A 27,043-nucleotide genomic window follows, 5' to 3' on the forward strand; every position below is an offset into this window, starting at 1 on the left:
GCTTCAAAGTCTGTCTTACCATTAATCTCCATCTCTCTTCCATGTACACGACTCACTTTTATGATTTTTAAACGCCTGTTCCATCTGAAGCCTGAAGGTCAACCGTGTTTTTCCTCCCAGATTGGTAAAATTCAGCAATGTACAACAAACCTATATAAGCCTTCAGCTCACTCATGGCCATTTCCTTCATAAAATAGTAATTTGCAACTACTTCACAAGCTGCTTTCATTTTTGCAGTTTGCAAGTTTGTGTATTTCAAGATAATACTAAGCATATTTTCATTGCAAAACAGACTCCAGCATTCAAGCTCTGTCATTGCTAATCTTACCACTAAACTCACACCAGGTACCTGCGTGATGATATTTTCAGAACATGTCTGAACTTGTTGTTGAGGTGGATTTTTGCACCACTCGGATCCATCTTCAGCAAAATAAAATGAACTGCGTACCTGATTTTCCGATTGCTCGACTAATTCTGGTAACGCAGCATTGCGGGCAGCATTTGTAGCCCATTTGGCCGTATATTATCTTCTTTGTCACTGCCTTCACTTCCATCTTGTTCAGCCCCACTACTGCTACTGCACTCACGTACACAACCTTTATTTTCACTGTCATCTGTCATAAAGTTATTCTCACTGTCTGATAATTCCACCAGCCGATGACGCATATCTTCAGCCTCCCATTCTTCATTGTCCATTTTGACAAAAAACACCAAAAAACATTCATGAACACCAAAAAACATTCATGAAAAAAGATAAATTGAAAAATGGCACAGAAATACTACTTCGTAGCTGTGGAAAGGTCAAAAATACCCTCCTACCGTTTGCACTCATTTTTCTCCTTTCCCGAATGGCAGCCATCTGAGTGCGTGCACACATTATGGAGGGGAGTTCAATAATTAGAGCTACTGACAACTTCGACAATGTGCAACTGCGCAACAAAGAACTGACAACAAAACAGAATGAGCGGGGTCAAATTGACCCTACCACATCTTCGCAGGGTTAAGAAAAAAGTGTCCTACATTCTTACAGAAGACGGCACTGGTCGAAACTAGAAAATAAGTCCTATAAACATACATGTGAAAAAAAGTACTCATTTAGACATGTGCCATTCTGTCCTTTGATAGCCTCTGGCTGTTGACATTACAGGAAATGCTCAACATGGTTACTAATCATTCTTACACATGCTTCTCAAATAAAAATGAACTCATCTGAACACTCTTGGTGGAGCTCGGTTTTGGTCAGATGCACGATGTGGATGTTGCTGTAATGTGTACGCTGTCAACGAGTGTGGAATAAACTGTTGCATATGAATTTTCCCGTAGAAAAAAATCTAGGGCATTAGGGTCATCTGAACATGGAGGCCACACTACAGGACCTACTTTAGCAATCCATAGCTCGCTAAATGTCTGTGATAGCTACTGCTGTGTGAGGTGTAGAAAATGGAGCAGTGCCTGATTGTCCATAAGCCACATCCACTGTCCATCTCTACTCAGACAAGAACTCCATTTCATGGTGTACATGTTTGTTTTCTTGCAATGGAGTCAATAGTCTTATTATAATGCCAGCACAACCCTAAGATCTCAGAGTGATACATACAGAATGGTTGGTATGGGAGACAGTGGTCACTCGTAATGTAGCAGACCAAGACATACCATAGTGAAGAGATCAATAACTTAGTTATGAAACTACACAATAACGCATTATGTTTTACCATCAAATTTGAAAGTTTCTGTTTTTGCTCCTTTTTATATGTTGTTTATTTGTGAATATGACAAGTTCATTTTAATTCCGATAATGTTTCATTGAAAATACAAGAATTAGAGTCGAATGTACTGAAAACATACTTGTATTTTCTGTTTCAAATGTAATTTGTGACACTATCTTTTACTACACTAAGCTCAAGCATATAATAATACAATGTAGTATCATTACTCATTCAGTAATTGCCATTTAATTAAAAACAACATTTAAATATTGCTATAATTATAAACCTTTTGATTTTTCTGTAAGTGTCATTATTTTGTGAATCAGTGTAGTTAATATGTATATACTGATAATGCTGTTATCAAGTTGTAACACAGTTTCATGTGAAAATCTGTAGTTATGTTTCAGTTGCAGATTGCATGTTTTTGGACAAGTCCTGTATTTATTGTTTTCCCAAAGTGTTTCTGAAGTTCATCAAAAATAGAAGTTGCAATTCTGAAAATGTGTCCAAGTTTTATGTCAGTTATTACTACACACAAATGGAATCTTGGCAATTTTTCAGTTAAAAGCAACGTTTAGTACGCCTACATTATTTGCTGACAAAATGTTAGTTGTATATAGTTTGAATTGTACATTCCACGATGCCATTTAATCTCAAATGTAATAAGCTTTGCTCTGAAGCAGAACACACAGTCACTAATTTTCATATTTAGATTTAATTTCATAATTGGAATATGACAAATTGCTATGTCTAATAACAGTGTCACAGCCAGACAATTAAGCACAGAGACAAACAAAAGCAATAATAAATGAGCAATGGATCATCAGGAAGAATAGGGACAGTACTCAACGTGATTAAAATGGCTGGTTCTTTACAAGTATTAGATTCCGGACACGTGTTTGTACACTGAAGTGCCTAGGAAACTGGTACAGGCATGGGTATTTGAATACAGAGATATGTAAACTGGCAGAATATGGTGCTGCGGTTGGCAATGCCTATATAACAAGTGTCTGGGGGCGCCATTGTTAGATCGGTTAATGCTGCTTCAATAGCAGGTTATCAAGATTTAAGTGAGTTTGAACGTGGTGTTATAGTCGGCGCACAAGCGATGGGACACAGCAATGAAGTGGGGATTTTCCCGTATGGCCATTTCAAGAGTGTACTGCGAATATCAGGAATCCGATAAAACATCAAATCTCTGACATTGCTGTGGCCAGGAAAAGGTCCTGCAAGAATGGGACCGACGACGACTGAAGAGAATCGTTCAGCGTGACACAAGTGCAACCCTTCTGCAAATTGCTGCAGATGTCAATGCTGGGCCACCAATAAGTGTCAGCACGTGAACCATTCAGCGAAACATCATCGATATGAGCTTTCGGAGCTGAAGACCCACTCGTGTACTGCTGACGACTGTACAACACAATGGTCGGACGAGTCTCATTTCAAATTGCATCGAGCGGATGGATGTGGATGTGTATGGGTATGGAGACAACCTCATGAATCCATGGATCTCGCATGTCAGCAGTGGACTGTTCAAGCTGGTGGAGGCTCTGTAATGGTGTGGGGCATATGCAGTTGGAGTGCTATCAGACCCCTGATATGTCTAGATACGACTCTGACAGGTGACACATACGTAAGCATCCTGTCTGATAACCTGCACGCATTCATGTACATTGTGCATTCCGACGGACTTCCAGTTCAGTTCCAGCAGGACAATGCGACACCTCACACATCCAGAGTTGCTACAGAGAGGCTCCAGGAACACTCTTACGAGTTTAAGCCCTTCTGCTGGCCACCAAACTCCCCAGACATGAGCATTATTGAGCATATCAGGGATGCCTTGCAACGTGCTGTTCTGAAGGTTTTCCACCCCCTAGTACTCGTACGGATTTATTGACAGCCCTGCAGGATTCACAGTGTCAGTTCCCTCCAGCAGACATTAGTCGAGTTCGTGCCACGTCGCGTTGCGGCACTTCTGTGTGCTCGCAGGGGCCCTACAAGATATTAGACAGGTGTACCAGTTTCTTTGGCTCTTCTGTGTAGTTTTTCTAGTTTTAACCAATACTATCTCCTATAAGAATACGGGTTACACTTTTATATTATAGTTGTAAGTTATGCCATTCACTGTTTATTGTGTTGTGATTTTGCAGAGTGTTGCAGCATTACAATGCCAACCCAGACGAGTACAGTGTAATATTCACATCTGGGGCAACAGCAGCCCTGAAGCTGGTAGCAGAGTCCTTTGTCTGGGGAGAGGATGGTCAGGCTGGCACTTTCACCTACCTTCAGGACAACCACACGTCCGTACTGGGAATGAGAGAACTAGCAGCATCTCGAGGTGCTTCAGTCACGTGCATCAGCCAGGAGGAAGCTTTTTCTGTCTTCAACAAGACTAAAAGAGAGGTGAGATCAGACATGTTTGCCCCCAATTGGTTCCCGAGTAACAAATGGGCGACACTGTCAAAATGGTAGTGTCCTTCCATCCACTTCCTGTACCCTCCCTGTCTCTACACCTCCAGCCTCCTCCTGTATCTCTCCCTAGAGAGCTGTGTATCGAGTATGGTGTTAATCGACACAGATTTGTGTGGGGGAAAAAATTGACCCCATTGAAGTGCTTTCTGAAATGTTTCTAATCGTAAATTAATATTTGATTCTCTTAATATTTAGTATGTAGGCAGATCATATTACAGAATTTGTCAGTGATAACAACTTCAGAATTGTAAACCATGCCTAACTATATATAGTCATATAATAGAGGGAAACATTCCACGTGGGAAAAATATATCTAAAAACAAAGATGATGTGACTTACCGAACGAAAGCGCTGGCAGGTCGATAGACACACAAACAAACACAAACACACACACAAAATTCAAGCTTTCGCAACAAACTGTTGCCTCATCAGGAAAGAGGGAAGGAGAGGGAAAGACGAAAGGATGTGGGTTTTAGGGGAGAGGGTAAGGAGTCATTCCAATCCCGGGAGCGGAAAGACTTACCTTAGGGGGAAAAAAGGACGGGTATACACTCGCACACACACACATATCCATCCGCACATATACAGACACAAGCAGACATCTCACAAGCAGACATATTTGAAGACAAAGAGTTTGGGCAGAGATGTCAGTCGAGGCAGAAGTGAAGAGGCAAAGATGTTGTTGAATGATGTGTACACATCAACTCAGCCAATGAACACACCCGTCAAATCCTATCCTTAATAAAAGTCCTTAATCTTTCCTCTCCCACATCCACACCGGCTGTTCAGAGCATCCTCCTACAGGCCAACCGTAAATTAGAACAGCATGCCACCCTCCACCTCAAAAAAGTATCCAATCTCCTGGTTTCCCACCTCCGGAAAGGCAACTCACTCACCCTTCACAACCTTTCCAGCAAACCTCAACCTCCTCTCATTGCGCACAAACCCAGTCTCTCCCATCTACTCAATCTCCCACTTCCAGCTCCACTCCCTCCAAAACCTCAAAATTCCAATCAACACAATCTGGAACCACAACACCCTAATTCAGTAGTTAACCTTTCCTCCAAACCTCTCTCCCAATCCGAAACCTCTGTCCTATCCAAAGGCCTCACCTTCAGCCCCACTCCCAGATTCAACCAAACAGCCCTCGTCAAAGATTTACTGTCCTACACTCGTACTCTCTGCTGGAAATATCACTTTGCCACGAAGAAAAATGATCCTAATCCTACTCCTAATGATCCTACTCCCCAAGACACCATCCAAATTGAACCCTGCCTGGAACAGTTCCGTCCTCCGTCGCAGCGGGACCCACCTCCTCTTCCTCAAAATCACCCTCTCCAAACCTTCCAGGAATTTCTGACTTCCAGCCTTGCATCTCAATCCTTCTTAAAAAACCTTAATCCTACTCCCAACATCACCACTGCTGAAGCCCAGGCTATCCGTGATCTGAAGGCTGACCGATCCATTGTCATTCTTCCGGCGGACAAGGGTTCCACGACCGTGGTTCTTGATCGTCGGGAGTATGTGGCTGAGGGTCTGCGTCAGCTTTCGGACAACACCACATACAAAGTTTGCCAAGGTAACCCCATTCCCGATGTCCAGGCGGAGCTTCAAGGAATCCTCAGAACCTTAGGCCCCCTGCAAAACCTTTCACCTGATTCCATCAACCTCCTGACCCCACCGACACCCCGCACCCCTACCTTCTACCTTCTTCCTAAAATCCACAAATCCAATCATCCCGGCCGCCCCATTGTAGCTGGTTACCAAGCCCCCACAGAACGTATCTCTGCCTACGTAGATCAACACCTTCAACCCAATACATGCGGTCTCCCATCCTTCATCAAAGACACCAACCACTTTCTCGAACGCCTGGAATCCTTACCCAATCTGTTACCCCCGGAAACCATCCTTGTAACCATTGATGCCACTTCCTTATACACAAATATTCCGCACGTCCAGGGCCTCGCTGCGATGGAGCATTTCCTTTCACGCCGATCACCTGCCACCCTACCTAAAACCTCTTTCCTCATCACCTTAGCCAGCTTCATCCTGACCCACAACTTCTTCACTTTTGAAGGCCAGACATACCAACAATTAAAGGGAACAGCCATGGGTACCAGGATGGCCCCCTCGTACGCCAACCTATTCATGGGTCGCTTAGAGAAAGCCTTCTTGGTTACCCAGGCCTGCCAACCCAAAGTTTGGTACAGATTTATTGATGACATCTTCATGATCTGGACTCACAGTGAAGAAGAACTCCAGAATTTCCTCTCCAACCTCAACTCCTTTGGTTCCATCAGATTCACCTGGTCCTACTCCAAATCCCATGCCACTTTCCTTGACGTTGACCTCCACCTGTCCAATGGCCAGCTTCACACGTCCGTCCACATCAAACCCACCAACCAGCAACAGTACCTCCATTATGACAGCTGCAACCCATTCCACATCAAACGGTCCCTTCCCTACAGCCTAGGTCTTCGTGGCAAACAAATCTGCTCCAGTCCGGAATCCCTGAACCATTACACCCACAACCTGACAACAGCTTTCGCATCTCGCAACTACCCTCCCGACCTGGTACAGAAGCAAATAACCAGAGCCACCTCCTCATCCTCTCGAACCCAGAATCCCCCACAGAAGAAGCACAAAAGTGCCCCACTTGTGACAGGATACTTTCCGGGACTGGACCAGACTCTGAATGTGGCTCTCCAGCAGGGATACGACTTCCTCAAATCCTGCCCTGAAATGAGATCCATCCTTCATGAAATCCTCCCCACTCCACCAAGAGTGTCTTTCTGCCGTCCACCTAACCTTTGTAACCGGTTAGTTCATCCCTATGAAATCCCCAAACCACCTTCCCTACCCTCTGGCTCCTATCCTTGTAACCGCCCCCAGTGTAAAAGCTGTCCTATGCACCCTCCCACCACCACCTACTCCAGTCCTGTAACCCGGAAGGTGTACACGATCAAAGGCAGAGCCACATGTGAAAGCACCCACGTGATTTACCAACTGACCTGCCTACACTGTGATGCATTCTATGTGGGAATGACCAGCAACAAACTGTCCATTCGCATGAATGGACACAGGCAGACAGTGTTTGTTGGTAATGAGGATCACCCTGTGGCTAAACATGCCTTGGTGCACGGCCAGCACATCTTGGCACAGTGTTACACCGTCCGGGTTATCTGGATACTTCCCACCAACACCAACCTATCCGAACTCCGGAGATGGGAACTTGCTCTTCAATATATCCTCTCTTCCCGTTACCCATCTCCGCTAATTTCAAGTTGCCGCCACTCATACCTCACCTGTCATTCAACATCATCTTTGCCTCTTCACTTCTGCCTCGACTGACATCTCTGCCCAAACTCTTTGTCTTCAAATATGTCTGCTTGTGAGATGTCTGCTTGTGTCTGTATATGTGTGGATGGATATGTGTGTGTGGGCGAGTGTATACCCGTCCTTTTTTCCCCCCTAAGGTAAGTCTTTCCGCTCCCGGGATTGGAATGACTCCTTACCCTCTCCCCTAAAACCCACATCCTTTCGTCTTTCCCTCTCCTTCCCTTTTTCCTGATGAGGCAACAGTCTGTTGCGAAAGCTTGAATTTTGTGTGTGTGTTTGTGTTTGTTTGTGTGTCTATCGACCCGCCAGCGCTTTCGTTCGGTAAGTCACATCATCTTTGTTTTTAGATATATATATAGTCATATATAGTCAGGGTGAATCAGGAGGAAAGGTACAGGCTTTGGGGCGTGATAGTATATAAGACTCTGAACAAAAAACTTCAAATGAACATATGCCCTACTCCACACAGTTTCCGAGATAGAACACATTTAATGGACAGAGAAATCCCCGTACCCCCTAGTATGAGATGCTAATTGATTTGACTTGTTTTAGCACAAATACTTGCTTACGTATTAAATGTCCAATATATCGATATGTTTTCCACTGTGCTGTAAACACATTTACACCTCCATGTTCTTTATGACATTTTTTTAATTGTGTCTAGTGTTACAGTGTGAAACGCATCCACAACAGCACTGCACAGTTGTTTGTTTGTAGCATAACGATATGCAAATACGTGCGTCTTAATGACTCCCCGTAACCAGTTGTCAGTTGTGGAGTGTTCAGGTGTTCTTGGTGGTCATTCTAAGGGAGCTAGTGTTGCTAAGGAACGACGGGTGTTCATTTAGGAACTCGCACGCTGCAAGAGTGTAGTGAAGAGGAGCTATGTCTTGCTGCATTCTGAAAGACCTCTTTCCTCAAGTTGCAGTATGAATTATGTTGATAACATGTGGAAGTAATTTGCACCATTAACATAGTGTAACATCTGATGTTATATCGTCACTGCCCATATCATTACATGAGGCGGGTTCCTTTCTAACTTTTCTGTCTAACGAGGATTATCTTTGACCCAAATGACAATATTTCTAGCACGTGAATTGTGATAAAAGACACATTCATCTGAAACAAAGTGCAGCATGCTAAAAAACATTCATTCCGGCCTGTATCCGATAAATCGTTTATGAATTTTGGTGGAAAAGTTCTGACCATAAGGTCTTTTTTCGTGCACTCTTGGATTTTCGTCCTCGGTATACTGAGCTCTGAAGCGCATTTATGTGTCAACTTCACATAGAGACTCTGGCACATTTCTCCTCGTGGCTTCTTCCTTCTACTCTGTCATCTTTAACACTACCAAAACCTAAAGCTTTCCCAATCCAGATGTATTGCCTTTCAAGGTGGAGCATTAATAAATATTTCTTGGAATGCTCCCATAAGCTATCTCATTGTCTCCCCTGTGTACTGTTATTCATACACCCAAACGCTTGTTCCTAAGCGCACCTCAATATGACCATTCACATCTGCCACGGTTACAAATTAAAACTCGACTGAGACTGTGAAAAAGCAATTGATAAGAAGCAACATAGCTACCACCCTGCGCAATAATATTTTATACTAAACAGGCGTATGGGGACTTCTCATCCACCCTTTACATTGTTATTTGTTTTCTTATTAATCAAACATTGTAGTTTTTTACAGTGTACCAGAGTAACATAGAGGAAGTTGAGACAAACAATGATACAGAACACTTGTGGTCTACCAAATTAGAGAACTATCTCAAACCGGGCAACAGATGCTACTTAAGCTACAGAAAATTCATGACAGGCAAACTGTTAGTCGTAGAGAAAAAATGAATAGGACCTTTTTTGTAGGAAATGTAATGTGGTTTAATTTTGTACTATGCCACGTTTTCACTGGAGGTTGTGGTTTTTGAGTTATTAAAAAAAAAAAAAAATACGAAATTGATATTAAATCTTGAAAACCATTTGGAATAGGACATATATCCATATGACATTTTTGTTCAGGATCACTAATACTATCACCTCTGAAAGCATGGCTCACATTGTAAATGTTCTGCTAGCTAGGGAAAAAAACCACCACACCATTACTCATTTGATATCTGCATGTGCATAAAATCTCCTGCAAACATTTGTATGTTCAGCCATGTGCATTGACATTGCTCAGTGTATTGCAAGGATTTACATTAAGGACAGACATTTTCATAGTTGAACAGCTGTGAATAGCTCAGAATGTAAAAATGTTATTTCACTAAACATTTCACAATCACTCAGGATTAGTTCAGTAACGGACAAAGATGTTTGAAACTAGTCATCATTATATGCATCTTCATGTTTTCATAGTTTAGTGCCTGATGCATTAAATTTTGGTTCTGCAACCACATAAACACTATTGCTTACTTTAATATTTGGGCAGTATGCCTTTTAGCGATCTTCAGAGTGCTGTAGCTTCAGGATGTCAGCTCACTCAGAAGATGTCTGGTTAGTATACAGCTGAAATATTAAAAAAAGAAACAAGGTTGCACACCTGAAATTTAATGGATTAGTCACCCTTGTGGTTACGATTTTCTCGTATCGTTTCAAGAGAATGGTGTGATGGCTTTTAACAATAGCCCATTAGTGTTCTTTTCCCCATTTATTTTTTGTCATTAGCAGTTTGAAATTAACATTTTATACAGGTTGGTTCTTATTAATGTCTAGGAAGCTCCAAAACAGTGTAGATGACACTGAGACAAGAAATTTTATACGAGAGACATGGAGCTGCAAATGTTAGGAAATACCCCGAAACTGGATGACAAATGCTGAACATGTGATGTCACAACGTGACATACCTCACCACACACACAGCAAGTGGGCTTATCTACCTGCCTTTGATGGTAGGGGGCAGCACTACTGCTAGGCTACTTTGTCTTCAAACACATTTGGTAAATGTTATCTGTTGAAAACATAGTAAAAGTTACAACATTATTGTCCTCACTGTAACCAAGAAAATCTGTTCTAATTCTGTGTTTTTCTTTCCTTTTGACCCTTCTTTTTTGTTTACAGACTTTATTCAACAAAGAACATGTACATCATTTACTGCTAAAGTTCGCGTCATTTACGACGGCGGCCGAGTTTAGGTTCGTTCTGCGCATCTGACGTCACAAAACACAGTCGGCCAATGAACAGAGAATGACATTGCCAGAGCTCGACTGCAGTGCAGAGCACGGACGAGTGCCTTAAGTTTTAGAAACGTTCAGTCATAAATAAAGTAATTGAACAAAAGCAGTGTCTTGATAGCAGACTTTCTTTTATAGAAAGTTTGGAAAAAGCATTCTTTATACCAATTGCTTCATATTCTATTAATTAAGCCAAACAAGCAATAAGCCTCCTAATTAAGGCGATAGCAAGGAAAGGTGTTTGTATCATTCTCACTAACCGCTTTTTCGCAAAAAAGGACAGCGGCAATTGTTTATTTCTTATTGTACTTCAACGAAACGTGAGTAATTCGTAGTCATACCAACAGTGTTTGTCGTTATTTTGTGTGAGATTTTAAAGTCCTCTGGGACATATATTGAATGACGAGCTGCGTTAGCGTAATTGTTAAAGTGTATGGCTACTGAGTGAAAGGTTCTGAGATCAAGCCTTGTTTGGTGCTTAATATTTTTTTATTTTAAAACAATATCGAAGTGTCTTACTTCATGAATTTTATTCATTTGAATGTAATTTTTTAAAATTTCTAGTGGCAACTAAAATCGACCATATGGAAAGTATATGCTATGGACTTTTACCTCTGCAAACTCTTCAAAATTTCGTGCAATGGTTTACTACATATTATGCTGCGTTGAACTTTGAAACAAAATTAAGTCATTTATGGGGGGGAAGGGGGGGGGGAGGGGGGGGGAGGAAGGAAGGTATCAGTCAAGAAGATGTGTAAAAATCAAATTTTTGGGCCAAATAGTTTTTGTGAAATCAAATGATAAAGTATGTCAAAGCAGTCGAAACACCATGTGTGTGCACAGGCGAGCAGTGCAATGATGACAAAATTGCGCACATCGCGGAATGCGGGGAGAACGTCTCTGTTCCAGCGAAAGGGTTAATGCAGCCGTGGTGGCTTTACTTCATAAACTGCGCGCTCCCCCCTAAACGTAAGTTTGCGAACTATACTATGGCACTGCTTCTCTTGACGCGTACAACTGGCAACGCAGCAATCTACCGCGTCTGGGCGGGCATGCGCGAACCGTCAAGATAAAAGAATGGAACAATAGCAATGCAATTTAGAGGCTTATACTTATTTTCTTGTCACACAATATGGCAGGTTTCTGTTCTTCTGTACTTTGAAACTAACCGGCAGAGATTGCGATACCGGTAAATACAATAATAAATCTTACCTCAATGTAAACACACAATTGTGTAGCACACTACAAAAAAATACTGCCTGCTCGAAACAAGACTCGAACCCTGAGACGCCACGCGCTAAAGTCTCGCATGCAGGCCCAGAGCCACGCTGACGTGAATACTCAACTTGAGTTAGGACGATCAGGTGCAATAGATAGACAGGCTCCACCTGTTCGTGAGCGGTGTGGTACGTCTTCTGGTCACGACACATGTCCGACGTATGTCATCCGCTTTTGGGGTGTTTCCTGACCTTTTCATCCCCACGTGTGTTAAATTACTTTTCTCAGTGCCATGTACATCACTTCAGGGGTTTTGTATGTTAATAAGAATCACCTTGTATAATAATATGATGAAAAATATTATTATTTTTTATAGTTTTTGTTGTTGTTAGATACATTTACTTATTACTCACTTAATGTTGTGACATGTTTCATTACCATGTAAGAATGTAGAACAGAAAGGCAATTCCAGTTGTTTACAGATCTACACCTCTTGCAATATATTTGCCTCTCTGCTGGTGAGGTCATTACAGGAAAGTTATTTTAGACACACTGAATTATTTGGTGCTCTTTCTTACAGATACACGAAGCTGAGGTACCAAGCAGCAACTCCCTTTTTGTGTATCCAGCGCAGAGCAATTTCTGCGGCGTGCGCTACCCACTGTCTTGGGTTGAAAGCGTGCACCGTGGCAGTTTGAATAAGCTTCCTGGTATCAGGTCAACTGGTTCTTCAAAGTGGTTCTGTTTGCTGGATGCTGCAGCAATGCCATCACTGGATCTGTCGCACGTGGCACCGGACTTTGTTTCTGTGTCATTTTACAAGGTACTCTCAAAGTCTCACTCATAAAGTCCAGGGGGAGAAGACTGACTCTCTCTCTCTCTCTCTTTTGCTGCACATTTGGTTCTGTATTGTAGTACATATTATTAATGCAGTGTATATTAATTGAATCTTTACTTTTTTTGTAAAAAGAGTACTAGCAGAGTGTAAGCATAGTGGACAAATAACAGGTCGCCCCCCTCCCCCCTTACAGGAAACATTGCAACCGTGCCATGTACCATCACCTGTAGCCTTGTTGTTGTTGTCGAGGTCTGCAGTACAAAGACTGGTTTGATGCAGACCATCTACTCTATCTTGTGCTAACCTCTTCACATCCAAATAACTACTGCATCCTATATCCATCTGAATTTGCTTACCGTATTCATCTCTTGGACTCCCTCTACAATTACACCCCCCTCCCCCCTCCCCCCCCCCACCCCCCACACACACACTTCCCTCCAGTACTCAACTGGTGATCCTTTGATGTCTTAGAATGTATTCTACCAATTGACCCCTTCTTCTACCCAGGTTCTGTCACAAATTTCTTTTCTGCATGTTTCTATTCGGTAGTTCCTCATTAGTTACACAATATACCCATCAGATCTCCAGCATTCTTCTGTAGCAGCAAGTTTCAAAAGCTTCTATTCTCTTCTTCTCCAAACTGTTGCTCACCCACATTTCACTTCCATCCCTAGCTACAATCCATTTAAATAACTGTAGAAAAGTCAGATGTTGACAAATTTTTCTTCTTCAGAAACACTTTTCTTTCCGTTGCCAGTCTAAATGTCATATTCTCTGTACTTCAGGCACCATCAGTTATTTTACTGCCCAAATAGCAAAGCTTATCTACTACCTTTAGCAACTTGTTTCCTAATCTAATTCCCTCAGCCTCACCTGATCTAATTTGACTATGTTCCAGTACCCTTGTTTTGCTTTTGTTGACATTCATCTTATATCCTCTTTGACATGCTACAATCCTGTCTCAGTCCCTTCTCAACCACTGCTTTCCTTTCGCGCTCCCTGACTCTTATAACTGCCACCTGATTTGTACACAAGCATAAGTAGTCTTTTGTTCCCTTTATTTTACCTCTGCTACCTTCAGAATTTCAAAGAGAGTATTCCAGTCAACATTGTCAAAAGCTTTTTTTCAAATCTGCAGTAGCTATAAATGAAGATTTGCCTTTCTGTAACCTATCTTCTAAGATAATTCACAGAGTCAGTAATGCCTCACACGTTGCTATATTTATCCAGAATCGAAACTGACCTTCCGCAGAGTCAGCTTCTACCAATTTTTGTATTCTTTTGTACAAATTCGTGTCAGTGTTTTGCAACAATAACAACTGATAGTTCAGTAATATTCTCATCTGTGAGCACCTGTTTTCTTTGGAATTGGAACTGTCACATACATTTTGAAGTCCGAGAGTATTTTGCGCATCTCGTACATCTCACACATCTCCGACCCCGATAACAGTCTCGGATTGACGAGCTAGGCTGTCCGTGAGTTTCGTCACGTACGCTGTATGCAGCTGAAGTAACCCACTTGTGATTACATCCGGTAGGACTACCAGACTTCGAACACATTCACTGCAGTGTTTCACCCTCCGTTCCAAATAGTCCCACACATTTTCTACGCGATTTCACGAGCCGGTCGAGATGCGACAGTGAGTCCGAGTGTTCGTCAAACCGGACACACGTGTGGGCTAGCCTGCGAATGTGGTGGTCGTCATCTGGGAAGAGAGGGGTGTCGAAAACGTACTCGTAATGAAAATATAGAAAGAAAGGCAACACTCAGTTACCGAGAATGTTCACCCCCGGTAGCCGAACGGTCAGTGTGACGGATTGTCACTCCTCTGGGCCCGGGTTCGATTCCCGGCTGGGTCAGGGAATTTTCTCCACCCAGGGACCGGGTGTCGTGCTGTCATCATCGTCGTCCTATCATCCTCATCGAGTGCAGGTCACCGAAGTGGCATCGAATCGAAAGACCGGCACCCGGCGAACGGTCTGCCCGACTGGGGGTCCTAGCCGTACGATTAAATTAAATAAAAGTTACCGAGAGTGTTCTTTTTGATCGTAGCCTGAATGGAGGGGCCTGCGACCTGAACTACAGCCTCCACACATCGCAGGTCCTGCTGTGCACTCGGTGCTTCACATCATTCGTGAGCTGGCAGAGTGACGACTCTTCGGCCCGCACTACACACCTCCAGTCTACTGTCCACTCTGTGTTGTCTGACTGACTGAAAGTGTGGAGCTGTACCGCTGTGGCCTGTGCCCTTTTCTGAGATACCCAACTTGGAGCCCCTGTTGCATGCAGTTGCTTCCACAGTGTTTGGTCATAAACACATAGAGATGGACCTACAGGGTGTTACAAAAAGGTACAGCCAAACTTTCAGGAAACACTCCTCACACACAAATAAAGAAAAGATGTTATGTGGACATGTGTCCGGAAATGCTTAATTTCCCTGTTAGAGCTCGTTTTAGTTTCGTCAGTATGTACTGTACTTCCTCGATTCACCACCATGATTTCATACAGGATACTCTAGCTGTGCTGCTAGAACATGTGCCTTTACAAGTACGAAACAACATGTGGTTCGTGCACGATGGAGCTGCTGCACATTTCAGTCGAAGTGTTCGTACGCTTCTCGACAACAGATTCGGTGACCAACGGATTGGTAGAGGCGGACCAATTCCGTGGCCTCCACGCTCTCCTAACCTCGACCCTGTTGACTTTCATTTGTGGGGGCATTTGAAAGCTCTTGTCTACGCAATCCCGGTACCAAATGTAGAGACTCTTCGTGCTCGTATTGTGGACGGCTGTGATACAATACGCCATTCTCCAGGGCTGCATCAGCGCATCGGGGATTCCATGTGACGGAGGGTGGATGCGTGTATCCTCGCTAACGGAGGACATTTTGAACATTTCCTGTAACAAAGTGTTTGAAGTCACGCTGGTACGTTCTGTTGCTGTGTGTTTCCATTGCATGATTAATGTGATTTGAAGAGAAGTAATAAAATGAGCTCTAACATGGAATTTAAGCATTTCCGGATACATGTCCACATAACATATTTTCTTTCTTTGTGTGTGAGGAATGTTTCCTGAAAGTTTGGCCGTACCTTTGTGTAACACCCTGTATATTCACTCACAGCAGCAGTCCTTTCAAGTTTGAAACTGGTGCTCATTGACAAGGTGTGACTCTCATCTCCAGGCCACGGTCAGCTATGACCGATGTTCTCGTGCCTCATTACACGGCTTGTGGGCGGTACACCATTCCTTGTAGATACGTCGGATAGTCCGACAGATCGAATAGTTTTGTAGCCTGTGCGGTAACGGGCACATCAAAATGTGATAGCTCCTTTCTGCCATTTCGTTACATCTCAGTGTCTACCTATCTTTCTCTACTGATTCGATACAATCAACCGCCACAAACACGCCACTTAACTTTTGTGAGTTATGTCTGAGGTGAAGGCTGCCTGGAACCAGTTCTATGCTGTGCCCAGTGTTCCAAAGAGAACAGTGTGCTCTCTTTAGGGGTGAATAATATTTTGTCCTTTTACCTTAGATAGGTCTCAGCCTTTTTCATAATAAACTTCAATTTCATCAACATTTGTCACGTAGCACATATTTGAATGAAATTTTGTTCCTGTTCTTGTTGACTGGATAAAGACAGGTGAGGCTGTATGTCAGAACTTCTATGGAGTGTACAGTGTTCTTTCATAGCCCACTAAGAAGAAACACAAAAAACTGAGATCAGGGCTTTAAACAAATCACAGAATAGATACTCTTCTTAACAGTCAAAAGTTTGTAGACAGTGTTTGTTGAACATATTTTAGCCTTACCAGCTGAAATTTAATGGCTGTTATCCTAAATTCACCTGTCTTGTTGGATGTTGCAAACACTGTCGGTGGCAATTATGTAGCTTTATGGCTCTTTTAATATGAGAAGTTTACTTGTGGAGTAGTAGACCATTTTACGAATGTCTCATCATACGTATTGTATCAAATGGAGAATTCATTTGAAAAAACTGTAAAATGCTAAATGGCTGGCAAGTATTTAGCTTCAAAAGGTGAAATTGCAGTAGTACCACTGGACATATTGAAAAACAGAAAAAAGTGCTGATCATTGTACATCTTCCCTCCTGTAACATTTACGGACTCGACACATTTACGGCAATTATTTCATTATCTAAGATGATTTTGTATGCATGTGCTTGTGGTCTTTCTCGGATAAAATCACTTATTTATTTATTTAGCGTATGGCATCTACAGAGTAAAATTGCACACACACTATTAATTAATACAATACACGAATTACAAATATATTATTAAATGATTGATTGCAAACAATAATAAGTGAAAGATTAGGGAGACAGCCACTAAAGCTATTAAAAGTCCACATCTAAGCAGGTCACTCACTGAACAGCACATGGAGTAGCATTCATGATCTCCCTCCTTTCTCCTTCAAACCTCCTCGCAGGACACTTGAAGATCAGGTGAGGGATTGGTTTTTCTTCTGCACCAGAGTCGCATCGTGCATCATCAGTGGGTTTCTGTTTGTGGAGAATGGCCTTACACCTGCCGTGGTTAGTCCTCACACGATTAAGTCTGCACCAAGTTCTGGGCATTTGGATTCCTTCCACCGGTATCGAAGGATCAATGTCAGTGATGAGAGGATGGTGATTATTCAGCGACCAGTATTGCCCTCCATTCCCTTGCTATGTTGTACCTTTTGGGGAATTTGAGGACTTCATCTTCCCAAATAGGTTTCCTGGATTTTAGGCGGATAATCGGTAGATGGTCCAATATATTTCGGATAGGTATATCTTCAAAGACAGAGGGGTCATTAATTTTCTTCCAGTCTCAAATAGCTGCTTGTTGCCTTCTGAGGGAGGGAGGAGCTATATTGCAAAGGGCATGAAGCCAGGGAAGTGGAGTTGATTGCAGAGTTCCTGAGACAATCCTCACGGTGGTATTAAGCTGGATGCCTATTTTCTTTGTGTGTGTGCTCTTGTACCAGATTGGGCCACAGTATTCTGCCACCGAGTAAACAAGAGATTGTGCTGTGGTGCACAGGGTGTTAGCTTGAGCTCCCTAGGAGGTTCCAGTCAGCTTTCTTAATATGTTATTTTGATTTTTTTATCTTTTGACTGGTTATTTCTAGGTGTTTTTCATAGGTTAGTGACTGGTCTAGAGTTATTCCTAGATATTTTGGATGGCTGTTGTGCATCAATTGCTCATTGCAGAATGTTACTTGTAACTCTTGTCTTGCCTCACGATTGTTCAGGTGGAATACGCTTACCTCAGTTTTATTTGGATTAGGGCAGAGCCTCCATTTTGTATAATACTGGTTAAGAAGTTGAAGGTCCGTTGACAGAGTAGCTTCCCCCTCTTCGAATGTCTTGCTCTGAGTGGCTATTGCAATGTCATCTGCATAGCAGAATTTCTCGGATAAAATCACTGTCAGTTCCAGAATACTTACCTGAAAACTATAATGGATGACTGATTTCTTTGGGCCCACCTGCACAACCATTAAATACACTCAACACCACTGGTGTTTGATCTTGCAGTCAGTTTACTCTTTTTATGCTACTGGTTAATGAAATTTATTATTTATTATTAAATTTAGTTAAATTTATTACTAGCCAACCGAGAAATGCTTCGCAGTTGCTAAATATGTATAGGAATTGAATGTATATCCGAATCTCTGTATCCACCCTCCCTCTGCCCCTCTCCTCCTGCCCTCCTCTCTTTTTCCATTCCTCACCCTCCCCCTCCTCCTCCCCCTTTCTGTGTCCATTTTCACCACCTCCCCCCTCACTGTGTCATTCTCCTCCTCCCCCCTCTCTTTCATTCTCCTCCTCAAATGGTTGCAATGGCTCTAATCACTATGGGACTCAACATCTGAGGTCATCAGTCCCCTACATAAACCTAACTAACCTAAGGACATCATGCACATCCGTGCCCAAGGCAGGATTCGAACCTGTGACTGTAGCAGCTGCGTGGTTCCGGACTGAGCGCCTAGAACTGCTCGGCCACAATGGCTGGCTCTCCTCCCCCCCCCTCCCCCCTCTCTGTCATTCTCCTCCTCCCCCTCTCTGTCCATATCCTCCTCCTCTCCCTCCCTCTGTCCACATTTTCCTTCCCCCTCTCTATGTTTATTTCCTTTCCCTTCTCTTTCTGACTTGGAGCCTTGTTTAAATTGGTTGGGATCATTGGTAAACAGGGCACAAGAGAGAACTCTCCAGCTGCTGTGTCTATGAGGATAGTAGCTTCAGGACAATATTTTGCATACCGTAATTTTAATCTGCCGACAGGTAGGATTATAAAGTTTTTGGCAATTCAGATTCTATAGTAGGATTCTAATCATAAGCCGATAAACTGTAAATAAAAATTTCCTATCTTCTGTTAAAACTGACCGCAAGGAATAAAATGGAATAGCATGTTGTTGTGTGTACAGATTTCATTAAAAATTTTATATAAGGAGAAAGAATATATATAGGACAAACAATCTGTCTAATGAAACTTCCTGGCAGAGTAAAACTGTCAGGGTGTATACGACCCGGGACAACCGGGAAATACCTGAGAATTTTTTCATCGGGGAGAAAACCGGAAAAAACCCGGGAATTGTTTAGAATTCTGGGAATTTTTCATTGTTTTAGTTTTCAGTTAAATTTTTGTGATTTTGACTGGTAAGAACCAATACTCTAACAAAGGATATTACTGTATCCTGCTACTGCAGAATAATACTGCAGCAACAAAACATGAAAAAAAAAAAAAAATAAATAAATAAATAAATAAATAAAACTTCAGTTGCAAAGGAAATGCGCCGTATACAACAACAAAACAGTGCTCATACAAGTGTCTGCCAACTGCAAGGTGTGTCAAAGGCTTTAGGAAGACTTTAGTGCTTCATAACAACAAATTGCCTCCGATGAGCGTGATGTGTCAACTGTTTAAATTACATTCGTTTGAGCAGTTGCGGGCTGGCTCTTGCACATGCACAGATGAATCATGTATGAGTAGTACCTTCTCCCGCTTCTGTATACAGAAGTGTGGCTGGGCGCTACTACTTAATATTGTCCCGGCTGGGAAATAATAGTAAATCTGGGGCTGATGCACAGAGCAGTTTGAGTTGCGGTGGGGTGGCTCGTCTCCACGTGACCTGTATTTACGTTCAGTAATTTTGTTGTTTCCTCTTCGTTTGTTGCTCTCACGTTAAATGATAACAAAACGGATTTTTGTGGCCGGGAGCTATCAAATGAAATAATTACGGAAGGACAAAATATGTTATTCGTTTCAGATATTATTTCCACCTTTCTGACAGTCAAGCTTAATCGCCTTGCAGAACAATGAAGTTATTTTTGCTGGTTTGCTAAAGAGATTCCATTAATCTTTTCTGCTGAGGCAGTCAATTTATTTGAAATGAAGTATTTTATTTCACACTATTGGTTAGTTTCAACTGTTCACTGCATTTCAAGTGCACGTATGGCATTATGCCATAATAAAGAACCAAACATGAGATAATACAGTACTGGTACTCCAAGAAAATTTACATACGAGTGTGCATTTTAAGCCGAATTATGCACTTTAGTATGGTTCACGAAATTCCAATGCTCTTGACATATCCTCTGATGTCTTGATCCTTGTATGACACAATGTAAGATCTTTTAATGTTTTACACATACGAATATATATATGGGCTTTCTGCGTCATCGTAGCTGCGCAAGCGCGGTGACGCCTGTTATCTGGAGCTCTCTTACAACTTATGAAATGAACCTATTTCTAACAGGTCGCGGGAAAATATTGCGAATGGTGGTTTCAAAAGCGTTACATTCAAAGCAAATTTCCTTTTACGCAATATGAACTATGTGCGAGAATGTACGATGAATTTCTTAAATCACAAAGAGTTTGACTCTGATTTAAAAATCAACTCTTTGAGGACGACCATTTAGAAGAATTTCGAGCCCAAATCAGACATTTACGTTGCAATTAAAAATTTTACTGGCACATTTGTGTGATGTATCTTAAAGTGTATCGCGCGCAAAAAAGATCAACATTATATATGGAAGCTTAACTTCTCTTCCAGCTTATTAATCTTAGAGACCAATATTATATGCAAATGCTATGTATATTAATTTAAACCATTAACTTTTCTTATTTGTGTGTTCATGCAACTGAAGAGTGATCTTGCTGTTGGCTGACTATATCACGTGACCTATGCTGGCATCAGCTGCCGAGATCACGTGACATGAGCTATGACTGGTCTACAAAAGTGCATCATAATCTCGATTTCAATGCTTCGGAAAGTGACATGCGTTGTTTATTATACCTTCGTAATACAAAAATATGTAGCTGCACATCAAAGGTCTTAAAAAACGTGTGCCCCCCCCCCTCCCACCCCCCGAATTTCGTTTTCAAAAGTGCCGTGAAATTCTACATCTGTATATAAAACCATAAACATTCAAAGGATTGATGAGTTTTACAGTGCTGAAGAATAACTTAACACAGAAAAAGTGTATTCCCACCTGGGTGAAAGTGTATTTTTAACTGGGAAATCCGGGAAAAATCTGGGAATTTTTTTTCCTTATCCACGTATACACCCTGACTGTGTGTCGGACTCAAACAAGGAACCTCTGCCTTTTGTGGGGACTGAGTTACTCGAGCACAATTCGTGACCATCCCTCAGAGCTTCACTTACACCAATACCTCATCTCCTACCTTCCAAATTTCCAAAGAGACCAGGTAAAGTAGTACTGAATCATATTTCTCTGTGAACCCTGACATATAATGGATGTACTTCACAAATGAATGGTCCGTGATGTTATGAGGTTACGTACTGAAAGATTTTATTTGTGTTATAGAGAAGAGAAGAGTCTTATTAAGTGTTCATAACCATTTATAGTGGTAAACAGCAGTTTCACTGCACTTGGAAAATTATTTTCATTGTTTGCAGATGTTCGGTTACCCTACTGGTCTCGGTGCTCTGCTTGTACGCAATTCCAGTTCTGATGTCCTCAGAAGGGATTACTTTGGAGGAGGGACTGTTCAGATTGCATTATCGAGTGAGAGATTTCACGTGCCTCGAGAAGAGATCAGTGAGCGGTGAGTACAGCTGTATACAATTCGTTAACGTATTCTCGCACGAAGGAATACTTTAATTTGGTGGAAGGAGTTTAGAATCTACATCTTAATGTTAAATCTATGCTCCCAGTGACTGGACATTCGTTATATCAACAGTTTCTTAAACAGCTATCAGTATGATGATGTATAGCACTCTTGCAAAAATCTCTTTCAACTGGACATGTTGCAAACTAGGGAGCTCCATCAGCCAGACATATATGAGGGTCATTCAATAATTGAAGAGAGAAGTTAGTGTGGGGAAAAAATTGTTAGTTAGGGCTTTAAGTTGGCATCACTGGGATGAGCCCTGATCAGCCGATGTATCGACATTGCTTTGTTTATAACCTCAAAAATATATTTCAAGATGGTGAGTCCGCTTGAAATGTCCACATTAGTTGAACAACGTTCTGTTATTCGTTTTTTACTTGCTGAAGGCGAAAAACCAGTGAATATGTACTGTAGAATGTCTAAAGTTTATCATGAAGGTTGTATGATTGGTGCAAATTTTTGCAAGTGGGTAGAACAGTTCAAAAATGGTCACAACTTGGTGACTGATGAACGCCATTCTGGCCGACCAATTGCAGTTTCAACTCCGTCACTTGAAAGTCGAATTGCTGACTTCATTCATACCGACCGCTGTGTGATTGAGGAAATGATAGTTGATAAGGTTCAAGTTAGTATTGGTACAGTTAATGACATTATCTGTAACAAGCTGAAGTACCGCAAAACACGTGCAAGATGGGTCCCAAAAGAGTTTACGTGGCTACACCACAAAGGAGGTTGAGAGTGTGCACAGAGCTAAAGGAACATTATGAAAGAGAAGGTGAGCACTTCCTCAACAAAATTTTAACTTGTGATGAAACTAGGCTTCACTATTATGAGCCAGAATCAAAAAGACAAAGCGTGGAGTAGAAGCACACCAACTCACCTGTCAAGAAAAAATTCAAAAGCCAAGCATAAGTAGGAAAAGTAATGTTGACGGTGTTTTGGGATGCTGAAGGTCCAGTTTTTTGTGATTTTCTCGAAGAGCAGTGTACAATGAATAGCCAGTTGTACTCAGATTTGCTTTTAAACAAGGTGAAACGAGCAATGAGAGAGAGACGTCGTGGATCTCAGAGGAGAGGTGTGATACTCCAGCAATACAATGAATGTCCTTGTATTGCTCAACTAACCCGTGAAACCATCAACAGAATGGTCTGGGAAGTACTGCCTCATCCCCCTTACAGTCCTGAGTTAGCACCTAGTGATTTCCTTTTGTTTGGTGCACTGAAAGAGGCTTTATGTGGGAAGAGGATCCAGGACAATGAGGGTGTGAAAAAGTTTGTGGGAAATTGCTTCAAACATCAAGATGAAGAGTTCTTTGTAACCAGAATAAAAAAGCTTGTAGCCCGTTGGAACAAGTGCATAAATGTTCAAGGGAATTATGTTGAAAAGTAGAAGAAGTATTGTTTTGTAACAATAAACACTTTTTTTCAGACCAATTTGTCTCTTTAATTATTGAATTATCCTCATACTTTCCTCAGGTTTTGGTACTCCAAGCCATAGAAGCACAAGAAGCTCCTTGTTGTCTGAAATAATGGATTGTTGTTGTTGTTGTTGTTGTTGTTGTTGTTGGTGGTGGTGTGTGTGTGTGTGTGTGTTTTAACTTATTCAGCATATAATACTATTTCACAACACATAGAAATTAAAAATTATAAATACTCTATTCCCCCAGATGAACTTCTTACTGTAATCTCCCCTTTTACTAAACAACCTCAATTTTTGTGTGCTATTTCATCCTCATGGTTAATTATTTTCTGTATCACTCACCTTGTCTCCTGAAACTTCTCGACTCTCCCAATATTGCTCTGATTCCCGAGGAAAGACATCAGCATTTGTTGAGGACAGTTACCGTGCATACATTTTGATATGTATTTACATATTTGCCATCACTAGACCTTTTCAATACTGTATTTTTCTGTTTTTCACATCTTTCTGTTTTCTCCACATATCATCTTAGTTACTGATAGAGAAATCTGTTTTCTGAAGCTTATGTTCCATGAATATTTCTGTGTTAGGAGCACTCAGTTGGGTACATTTATTCACATTTGATTCTTCTTGAAGTTTCACCTTTGACTTCTAGTCTTGGTTTTTCATGATACCAAATAAGACTAACAGTGGATATTGAATGTATACAGAGAAGGGCAGCATAAATGATCACAGGATTTTTGATGAATGGGAGAGTGTCACAGAGATACTGAAGAGACTGAACTGGCAAACTCTTGAAGACAGACAGAAATTATCCTGAGAAAGCCTATTAATAAAGTTTCAAGAACTGGCTTTCAGTGATAACTCTAGCAGTAAGCTACAAACTCCTAAATATTACTCCCATAGGGATTGTGAGGATAAGATTAAATTAATTACAGCATGCACAGAGGCATTTAAAATTGTTTTTGCCATGTTCCATATGTGAATGGAACAGGAAAAACTAATAACTGGTACCGTGGGATGTACCCTCTCCCATGCACTTCACAATGTTTTGCAGAGTACAAATGTAGATTCTTATATTTAATATATAATATAAAATAATAATATGTATATCTTTAGTGACTTTGGCCTGATGTCACTATGGCCTGACTGTAATGGAACAGATTTTATAACAATATTAGAACACATAATACATTATAAGTAAAAACAGTAAAGTCACTAAAAATTGCCTGGAAATAATGAATTTTCCTATAGCTTCTGGTTTGACAACCGATACCTTTGATCAACAAAAGAAAGTTTTCAAATAGATTCTCAGAAGTCTATTTAGAAAGGATGCATATGCCGAATTTTGTGGAGTGGAAACTATAGTCATTTTGTTAAAGGTGCCATTACAGCCTTTGGTTGTTTTCTTTGTTGACTCTTGAGTATTTTGTTGAGGACCTTTCTGGAAAATAGAGTCCAGCAGAAAGTGAAAAATGTACAATAATCTCTTGTCTGTTATGACACTGTATTTAAAAAAACCCACACTCATCAGTAATGCTTTCTTGCAAACTCAAGCAGAATATGTCCATAGCAGATTCAGTAAACTCCATAGTGGCTTGCCACATACTTCAGTCCTCCTTCGGCTGTCTTCAACTCGTACATTTGTGACCTTTCAGAAACTGCAGCTCACAAATTCATCAACTTCACAACATCAGTCTCATCAAAAGAAGAGATTTTAGTGTCACGGAGGACATCCTATACAGTGACCTTCAAAAGATCATTTCAAAAAACAGCCCTGGAATTTCGTCCACCAAAGATAGAAATAAATCCGTAATAGTGGGTCAAAGTACAAGCCTACAGTCAGGTTCAGGAGTTGCACATTACGGTATAATACTGTCTGAAAGTAACTGGGTGTAACTGTAGACATAACCTTATCATACCAGCACCATCTTCAGAAACTGACTATTAAACTTCTGGAGCTGTGATGGATTCCCAGGCAGATGAGCCAAAACTTTCTGGAAAGCATACACGAGTAGGCTACGAACAATTACTTTATCATTAGTATATTCATAAACTGAATATTGCTTTTGTGTATGGCTGAATGGTGCCCTTATTTCACAATGAGAATTATACTTGGTACAGTGCTCCCCACCCCTGTACAATGGCTACTCATAGTGAGTCCACTGACTGATCTCTGACAAGCTCAGGATACCTTTAAGACTTTTTCTGCATCAGTCAGTTGTCGGAAGATATGAAACGTTAACAGTACTGTATATTGACACTTCTCTCAATGTACTTTTCTGGACTTACCAGGCACTGTCAGAAGCTCTTAGTGGCAGTTACATCTCTTAAAGCTAGCAAAAGGAGATAATTCAAAGAGCAGAGAAATATTTTACAAGTTCATGCACCATGTGAATGTGCACTTACTTGATATCATTAAGCATACCATCTGTAAATCGATAGTTACAGTTCCCTTTTAAGTTAAGTATCCCAGCAACGGGTTATTGTCCCTCAAGTAGGGGTATAAACAAACAAACAAACAGGCAAACTTCGTTCAAACAAGACTTGAAGGCACAATGACCGACTGCCATGTTATCCTCGGCTCATAGATGCCACTGGATGTGGATACGGAGGGGCTTTCCCAGCTGTTGTCAGTTTTTCTGACCATAGCTACTACTTCTCGATCGAGTAGCTCCTCAGTAGTTCCTCGTAAGGACTGAATGCATCCCGCTTGCCAACCGCACTCAGCAGACCCGCACTGTCACCCGTGCGAGAACCGGCCGAGCCTGATGGCGCTTAACTTTGGCGGTGTGACGGGAACCGGTGTTACCGTAATGAAAAGGCTGTTGGCTCGAGTAGGGGTACAAGAGTTATCAGAATGAGAGCTGATGTCACAATGATTAGAAAACAGAGAATTTCTTAAACTGTGTTCCTGTCTCACTGATTTGATTGAAATTATCTCAGAAAACAGAAAACGTGTAAAGTACAGTCTTGTCACAAGTGCGTCCACTTGTACATTATTTGTGTGTTGTCTGAGAAGCAGTCAGTATTTCCCTCTCCAGCTCATATCTGTCCACATGGGAAAGCCTCCAGGACACCAAACTCAGCATTTCATCCATTTTCGTTACCTCAGCTTGCCCTGCCATGTTGGATAGCAAGAAACTGGTCACTATATAGTGCCTGAAAGTCTCCAATTTGCCCACCATAATGATTTTCTTCATTGCAGTACCAATTTAAAATTAAGCTACTAGGAACCGAACACATCAAAAGTTTGTTTAAAAATAACAGTTAGGTCCACAGTATAGGTTTGGCAAAATGTCCATTTCAGGTTATGTCCAGGAGACTGGAGAACTGCTCTCCTTGCATCCATAAGGCAACATAAGAAAGTGCTCCCACAAGACTGAAATCTAATAATCCTGACCAAAGATGCACAAGAATTAGCTGATACGTATTTTTCACCTAATGAAACATGGCGATGGAGGTAGTCTGTCACATCCTTTTGACCTTGACAACATCTGTGACCTTTTTGCTAAATAGACTTGCTTCTCCCTAGCTGCATTGGTCCAAACTTAATAGAATATGCTGTGATGTAGAGAGAAGTGCTCTACATCAGTGTGTCAGTTAGAATCACATTCTTGTGACTAACACAATGGAGTGAAACCATTGTAAAGGCATTCAGTGGAAGAGCTGGTTCATACATATGTAGGGTGATGAGACGTCGGGATAAATCTGTCCTTCTTTTTATCTCTTTGTTCG

At 41.5% G+C, this 27,043-nt stretch overlaps 1 protein-coding gene across 1 annotated transcript in view; it reads left to right on the forward strand.

Annotated features, from left to right (window-relative positions):
• The window catches only part of LOC126214864 (molybdenum cofactor sulfurase 3), a 161,551-nt gene that overhangs the window by 43,131 nt on the left and 91,377 nt on the right, over nt 1-27,043 (forward strand). The window contains 5 exon segments of the mRNA XM_049941502.1: nt 3,857-4,085; nt 4,319-4,341; nt 4,821-4,828; nt 12,498-12,730; nt 21,672-21,820. Coding sequence (XP_049797459.1) covers nt 3,857-4,085; nt 4,319-4,341; nt 4,821-4,828; nt 12,498-12,730; nt 21,672-21,820 — 642 coding nt within the window.

This window comes from Schistocerca nitens, chromosome 12 (genome assembly GCF_023898315.1).
Source record: "Schistocerca nitens isolate TAMUIC-IGC-003100 chromosome 12, iqSchNite1.1, whole genome shotgun sequence".
NCBI classification, from domain to species: domain Eukaryota; kingdom Metazoa; phylum Arthropoda; class Insecta; order Orthoptera; family Acrididae; genus Schistocerca; species Schistocerca nitens.